The sequence below is a fragment of the Cygnus atratus genome, chromosome 5, assembly GCF_013377495.2.
Source record: "Cygnus atratus isolate AKBS03 ecotype Queensland, Australia chromosome 5, CAtr_DNAZoo_HiC_assembly, whole genome shotgun sequence".
NCBI classification, from domain to species: domain Eukaryota; kingdom Metazoa; phylum Chordata; class Aves; order Anseriformes; family Anatidae; genus Cygnus; species Cygnus atratus.
The window spans coordinates 11,960,692-11,969,103 of record NC_066366.1 but is presented as its reverse complement, the minus strand read 5'-3'; the positions used below and the strand labels follow the sequence as shown (position 1 = coordinate 11,969,103).

Below are 8,412 nucleotides of genomic sequence, written 5' to 3'. Positions count from 1 at the left end.
GTTCCCAGACACTTATGAGAACCCATAGTACCTCAAATCTAAAAAATTTCTAACTGGCTGTGATAAATATGAGGCGTGACAACAAAACAGTATGAGCCTATTTACATGATCCTAGCAAGCACCACTGGGATGAACTCCTGCATGTTCCGCTCCCAGCATTAATAAACACAGTCCATTGCCTAGCATTCCTTTGTAATACACAGTGGGAATGCTACATCAGCTGGTTATATATTTGGTAGTGACCTAATATCCAATCATATTTTATTTTTCAGATTAGCTTTTTTTTTTTTTTTTTTTTTTTTCCAATTTCCTAGGAAACAACAGCTCATAGACAGCTTCTGGGATACTATCCACAAATAACATACCCTTAGAATTTTTCGAGAATTATCTACCCTTAGAGATAAATTTCCACAGAAACACACAAACGCAATTCTTCTGCCAGCCATACGATGGCAGGATTAACTCCCCATCTCCCTGGAGGAAGCAGGACCTTTCCATCACTGTCACAGTGGTGGATGTGAACACTTACATACACACCGTCGTCAGACACACGCCTGAGAATTTTACAGACAAATATATTATGAAAAGAAAGCAGCAAATAAAGAACAATGTTTCCATACCTAGTGTCAGGTTTAAAAGTGTTTTAATATAGATTTGCACAGTTGTATTTTTTGTTTTAAGAAAATTGGAGGTGCTCTGACGAAAGCGTAGAGAGCATTCAACACTCAGACATTGAAGGACAACTTCTACTATCCCAGAACAAGAGGATATTCTAATTAGAAACTGGAAAATTCAAAATCAAAATGGAATTCCTATTTTTAAAATGTCTACTTCAACAGAGAAATCACCATTATTGGAAAACACTGAGTCCAAGGACTTAATAACATCATTTTAGAAATAAAGGAGTATTTAGGTGACACAACACTATTGAGAGTTCCAAGAACTTAAAAGAAATATTGAAGATGTATTTAAGCCAATATCTGTTAGCATTCAGGAAGACATCTATGTTAGATATGAATTATCCCACATTCAACCCCTCCAAGGCTCTCAGCTCTTGCTTTGAAGCACCTCTTATTGGACACTCACGGAGAACAAATACAGCCCTAGAGAATATGATAAATACTACAGGCCTGCATTTTAAAGAGGTTCTAAATCAGCACACATTTCCTTTAAACCTATGCAAATCGGTTTATTTCCACTTACACCATTTTAGTTCATGTTAATAAAGGCCTATGACGCTAACTGTAAAAAATGATGATGACTTGAACAGACTTCTGAATCCAGATCTAAGAAAACACTTCAGCATGCTGTGGTTTGTATTGTATCAACTACTTCAGAACATACCGTAGAGACTTTCAATAAAAGTAACTCTTTGCTAATAGGTGAGGGAGAAAGGATGAAGTAGTGAAACAACTTCTTGAAGCAAAGTGATTCCTGAGGAAGTGAAGCATATTCTGATGGCGATTACAAGAGTTTCATGTTTTAAGTATTGCAGAAGTGACTTCTAGTCAGCTGATTTCCCCTGTAAACATTATTTCAAGGACACATGCCAGAGAGGCAAATAGGTTGGAAGGAAATGTGCATAATGTGGATAATCTGCTCATTTTTTTTCTTTCTCCCAACTTCTATGTTAGTTCTGCCTCCTGTAGCCTTCCTTGTCTAAGGTTGCAAGGAGACAACCCTCTTTCCAGAAGGGATTTGATGTTGTTCCCATGTGTGCTGGGATCAGCTCTGGAGAGAATAACAGGTTAAAGGCAGTTCTTTAATACAGAGAAATATTTAAGAAAAGAATAATGATCTTCACTAGTCGAGCAGCTGATTTTTCATACTGTGGGACCCAAGCCCTTTGAAAGACTTCAAGCCAAAGCTGACAGCCTAGACCTCCTGATTCCCAATGAAATGCCACAGGCACAAGATAGTGTATCGAAAACATATCATGCTAATTTCTGCTCCATTATAAACAGAGGCAATGGGAGATATACACAGGTCACATCATGGTCAAAATCATGAGAGGAATAGCAGCAGTCATTCTTGCATTTTCTTATTTGTCAGGCTACCCAGAGAGTCAGATGTGAGGGACAGATAGGAAATAGAGTGAATGATGTGCTGCATGCACGTTTGTCTTTTCTGAGCTCCCTACCAAAAGCTGAGATCCTTTAGACTGAGATTTTTACAAGTTAGTACAAGTGGAGAAACTAAAAACCAAGTATTTTTTAAATTCTCTCTTTTTTTTTTAATACTAGTGGCAGCTAACATATGCTAAATATTTGGCCTACAGAGTTTCTCTGACAAAGCTTGAAATTAAAAATGAGACAGTCAAAAGTTACAGAAAATGGGTGCACCAACAAGTTGATAATGCAATGACCGGAGCATGAAATGGCAATGTGAGAGCTATTTCCTGGTGAGATTTCCCCCAGATCTCTTTTGTCGTTGTTTTGTTTTTGCCAGCAAAATTAAAACTTTTAGAGTTATCTAATAGAACCCTGGAACCATTTTTGAAATGGTGCTTTAAAAAAAAAAAAAAAAAAGAGGGTTGCTAGTTTTCAAGTAATGTATGCTGCAGATCAAGTGGGTGGATAGGGAGGCAGGACTGAAACTATTTAAGTAGTGTCACGCTTTATAGTTGTGACTGCAAAGGTCAGTAAAGTGTAAGTGTCTGAAAAAGAAAGTTATTTCAAGAAGTTTTGCATTTAGTTCTACAAACACAGTCTTCAGTAGAGGAGAAAACTGAAAAAAAAAAAGCTCTGTGAGGGTCTGTTTGTTTCTGAGGTGATTATAACAATAGCAAAGTAGCAAGAATGCAAGCAGATACATACTTGTAGTAAGTACAGAACAAACATACAAGATATGTAATATCTTGTTTATTCAGAACAGAGATCCAGTTTACAGAATGTGCTATAAGCACGGCAGTGTAGGAATTCTTAATACAATACATATGTGAGCCTGGAAAATGTACTGTACGCATGTGCAACATCCAGTTGTGCTCCGGTTTGCACCAACAGCTCAGCAGTAGCCAGTATTGGATGGTTTGAGCTCTCTGGCTGCTGGAACTTGGCTATATTTATCCTGGCTGATGTAGCCTGTCAAGTGTGTCCTGCTGTTGATAAGGTGCCGTAGTTGACAACAGAGGGGGCTCAAGGGGGAGGAGCAGGATGGGGGCTTCCACCAAGTGTTTCTTTAGGGGGTCTCAAAAGCCCTGCAGACTCATTCCTGTTTAGCTCAGACCCTGCTTCCTAGATACAGCTGGGAGTTTCATCAGAAACAAAGTGAAGATGCCAGAGGCTGTAAAGAAAACAGGTAAGGATCATAACTGCCAAACAAAGGCTGAGAATGGCTTGACAGAGAAAAATGGAAGTAGCTTTCATATGCCAGAAAAAAAATAGATGCCTCAGGGAAAAAAATAGAGAGGAAAAAGAGATGATATTTTATAAAGTTATAAATGTGATCTTGCAGAGAAAACAGTGACAGGATTATCTCAAGACTTTGGATGAGGAGAGAATAGAGGTTTAATTCTTAGATTCCTTTCTTATCTAATTTCTTCTCACAGTCACCTTTAGGGCTGTGAAAAAAAAGCTTGTAATCTCTCTCTGGGGCAGTTGGGCAGTATAAAAGTCTCCCAAGTTGTTTTGGTGGTGGGTTTTTTTGTTTGGTTGGTTTTTGATCCTGATGCTTTTCAGGAAGTGTAAGTGGCAAACTTTGATGTTATTTGTTGGTAGTGAAATCTCTGTGAAAATGAAAGCAAATGGCACCTGGCTCAGAGCTTACTCTTTCTAGTTCTTCCATCCAGTGACAGTAGAGCTCTAGGAAAAAAAGGAGACACTGTACTATAAAGAATATATGCATATTTCCTTTCAATCACCCTCCTCCATCCTCTCCTGTTGAGCCAGAAGATCTTATAATAACATGCAGTTCGCAGAGTTAGTCAATAATAACTGCTGATACTTATTAAAGTAGGCCTTTGTACTTTAAACAGGCATCAGTTGCTGGTTAGGCTGGTCAATGGGAAAATCTGCTGTGCTCAACACTACAAAAGAGCCTACAGCTGTTAAGAAGAACTTTCATTTTGGCCAAAGTATTTGGAATCAGACACTGCAAGAGACAGAAAACAAATCCAACCTGTATCTCCCATTAAGAACTGCAAAGCGCTTAAGCATGATTAGCTTCAAGAACCTTCTTTATACAATAACTCTGAAATGACAGGGGTGTCACCAATACCTCAATTTTATCACTTGATGTTCTTCAAGCTGCAATTTCTGAAATCTGATGGAAGTAGAATCTTATATAAAAATAAATATAAACCAGACCTTGTAATTGTAGAGAAAACCTTGAAAATGTAAGTTGTAAAGGTTCAGCAATCACCAAAAAAGATGTTCATAATCATATTCTATTTTTAAAGTCACTTGATTTTTGAGATTCATTGAAATGTCTAATGCTTGTGATTGGCAATGCTAGTAAAAATAAATATGACAGAGTAGGGAAAATTTGACGGTGTGATCTCCTAGGCATTGTGACTTGATTTGTTATGGTTTAACAGCCTTTAAATTAACATTTTCAACCTCTGGGGATGGGAGGCAACTTCTTCTCTGACTGTGAAGACGTCCAGCTTTGCTAGCTAATGGTGAAGATAAATTCTGTTCCAGTTTATTTCTCCAGAGGAAAGAAATCTAACAGGTGTCTAACAACACTAGTCTTACGCAATCCTTATGAACAAACCAGCCCAAACACTGATTATCACAGCAGGGGGAGGAAAAGCTCTTATTACCCACTCTAACTGAGACAGAACCAGTCCCATGCCCCATAACTTGGGAGGGATCTTCTCTTTCTCCCAAGAGACATTAATCCCTCTGGTTTTCTATTTCATGTTGTTTATACAATTCAAGTCACTTCACGACAGGATAATATTCAGCATAATCTCAGGAGGGCTGAATAAGCACCTTATAGTTCATACCTGGACAAGTCATGATTTCTGCCTTTCACATACCATATAGTTAGAATACTGAAGAACACTGAGAGATCTTCAGCTTTTATTACTGAAATTAGGGCACCTGGTGTACAGGTAAGGGAAAACGCTTCATGCCAGAGAATGATCAGAGATATTCTGCTGTTGTAACAAACCTTTCAACATGTATAAATAATTAAATAAACTAAAACAGTGAAATAGACTTCCCAACAGTCATTCTTTTACTTTAAATTGTCCAGCTGAAACCCTTCAGGATGAGTCTCCGTCCCATTTCTTTACACAACACCAAAAGAACTGGCATGGCTTTCCGGAAAGTTGATACATTCCTGAAGACCAACAGCATTTAGAAGACCTGCAGCAATTCATTTTTAGAGCAAACTATCAAACATTGAAAAACATTATTTTTTGCAGACTTCCATAACAGAAGTATTATATTCTTTCCTTTGTGTCTTCTACATTTCACAGTTGACCTCTGCTCAAAGGCTGGCTTTTTAAAAAGTTTTAATCTTCTTTTGTTGTTGTTGTTGTGAAAACTCAAGAAGGTTAAAAAAAACCCCAACCATTTCCTTAACATTATTTTGTGACATTAAAAGGAAACAGCTGACCTTTTAACACCAAATTTAGTAGATAAATGGGACTTAATGGGAAATGTATGCATTCCTAAATTTGGAAAAAGAGAAGTCTGGCATTACTCACCTTCTCTGAAAATCAGTAAATTTTTATTCATGTATTTTATATATTGAGGAGTCTGGATTTTGCAGTTCAGATTAGGAATTTTTATCAAGGGTTTATAAATAATCTGGCTATAAGTACAGAGAAATTTTTGGCATTCCATTATAATAAGCAATATTGCATAATGAAGGATAGCCTCTAGAATTTTAGCTGGAATATAAGCTCCTCGTTTTATGTTTGTAAACACCTAGCACAGTAAAGTACTGCTCAGTGTTAAAATGGTCCATTATAATGAACTTTTGTGCACTACAGGAGTACAAAAATCGATGATAACAATTTTTATAGATATATTTTCCTTTTTCTTTTTCTTTTTTTCTTTTCCTTTTTTTTTTTTTTTTGGTAATTGAAGGTTCAAAGTAAGCTGAATATTACCATCCCCATTTTACAGCAAGTATGATGGGTGCATAGAGAGAGAGGTGACTGGTTAGTGAAACTATTCCTCGCCTGTTGCTCATGTTACAGGAATTTACAATCTCAGCTGCTGAAGTAGGCAAGGAATGATAAGATTGAGTAGCTCAACAGCTTTTGGATCAAGGAATGATTAAGCTTGTAATTGCAAGAAGCCACTTAGGTCCTGAATGAGGAATGCACAGAATCTTTATATAGTTCCTCACCAAGGAATTTACAAGCTCCATTACTGAAGTCTGTTTATCCACAGTTTGGCTTTTAACTCATTGGAAGAGCAAATGGTAGAAGAGGAGAACTTAATGCCAAGTATAAGTACTAAAGCAAAGACAAATTTTCAACATGAAGCCTTAACAAATTAAGGAACTACAAAGGCTAACACTACTTTTTAAAATTTTAATTCAGTATGGTGGCCACGTACATATTTCAATACAGAATGTGAAGTAAGCTAACTCGGCTCTATGGGAGAAAACTGCTGACTATTTTTTCTAGTTATACTCATCACAAGTTTCTGCTGGAGCTTGTAGCCTGTGCGTTCAACTAGATTGATTAGATTCTCCTAAAACACTTATACCTTTTATGGTTTTTATTTCAGAAAGGTAGAAATAATATTTGAAATGCTTATTCTAACACAAATTCTCCTTAAGTGCTTATCTCTCTCTCCTGCACGGACTTACCACAAATAATGAGTGATGAAGAGCTAAAGTCAGAGCCACCGCTCTGAAAAGCGAGATGAAATTTAGAAACAAAAACCACAACAGGATGGCTCTCCTCTATCACTCTATCTATTTAAAACCACTATTGTGGAATCAACACCTCTTTGATTTCAGGTACTTCACACATACTTTGAATTCAGCGATTTTAGGGGAACTTTTCCATCTAATGCTTGTGACTCTTAACAAGCCAAATCACTTACAGGATGTGGCTAGGAAGTGAAATGATTCCAGTTAATTAAACATTATTATAATACATATCTTCATTTTTTCTGGCAATCACCAAATAAGCATTTCTCCTCTAGCATTTAACACTAGCTTTTATTCTTATTTGAGATACAACAGTACTTAGTTGCTATTTATTAGCTATTAAATGCTGTACAAAGAAACAGAAAAATAGTCCCTGGCTCTAAAGAGTTACAAAATGAAAGTCCAGTAAATGGACAGACAACTCGACAAGAGAGCAAAGAAAACAGTGGTTAGTCCAATAGGTAGCGACCTGGGTAGGAGCTTAGCCATTTTGTTGTTTTTTGCATAGGAGAATATGAAAAAGCTTTGTAGCAGAATAGTAAACTAGGTTGATGTAAGCATTAGAAGATTAATTCAAAGTAGGTCAGAAAGAAAGGGAGAAAGCATGAAGGCGCTAGGATGAAGATTTAACAAATGGCAGCTGTAGGAAAGCAAAATACTAATTTCATGATTTTACTTAGGAGAAAAGCAAAGGTAGTTGGTTTTGGAACTTAAATGATATAATTTAGTTTAATTTGGCCAAAAGCATATATATTTTGTATTTCTTCAACCTGCTGATTGAAAGACTTATTAATAAATTATTATCAAAATGCAATCTGATTGTGGAGCTCCAAAAAGAGACAGCATTTTATTACTAATTAATGAAGTTGTAAGTCATGTAACATATACAACTGTATAGCTGATGTTTCCAGACCCATCTTCAGTTGTTACAAGACTCTTAGAGGATTGCTGTCACATGCAAGTTCAAGTAGGGACAAAATTAGGCACAGAAAGCTTTCTGCAAGACTACTTCAGACCACATGGAGCCTGCTTCCCATTTTGTCACAGGTAGAAATTTGCTCTTTTACATTACTCAGAAGTTATGTGAGGTTCTTATGGGTGCTGGAATTGGTAGGAAAGTCTGGGATATGAGGAGTGGGTGCTGAAAAATTGGTTAGGATAAAGTGGCTCTAGACTCATTTCCTTTCATTAGCTCCGCATCCCTCGTCTCACCCCATGTTAACTCGCCAAAGCAATTGCAGCTCCTTTCCCCCAACAAACACGCACAGCACACTTATCATTCAGCTTCCCTTCAACAACACTTCCTGTCATCACCAGCACTGACAATTCATACATATGTGCCTCTTCCCTTTCCCCCGAATTGTACACATTGTTAGCATTACTGACTGCTCTCTCTCCCTTTTTGCTGGGTGGGTTAGACTTTAATGGCAAGCAGAGAGTTAAAAAAATGGGAGGCAGTTCATCATCAGGTGCTCCAGCCCAATGGCTCCTCAGCTCACATTTGTCTGGAATCTGGATAAACATGTGATAGTGCCTGAGATCTGTCAGGGCCTGACAGGCACAAGAGGGGTA

The 8,412-nt window shown here is 37.3% G+C and overlaps 1 protein-coding gene across 1 annotated transcript in view; it reads left to right on the top strand.

Annotated features, from left to right (window-relative positions):
- The first annotated feature begins 3,209 nt into the window (after positions 1 to 3,209).
- MYBPC3 (myosin binding protein C3) overlaps positions 3,210 to 8,412 on the top strand; it is a 56,997-nt gene continuing 51,794 nt past the window's right edge. The window contains exon 1 of the mRNA XM_035550183.2: positions 3,210 to 3,297. Within this exon, the coding sequence (XP_035406076.1) occupies positions 3,273 to 3,297 (25 nt within the window). The 5' untranslated portion in view covers positions 3,210 to 3,272. The remainder of the gene's footprint in view (positions 3,298 to 8,412) is intronic.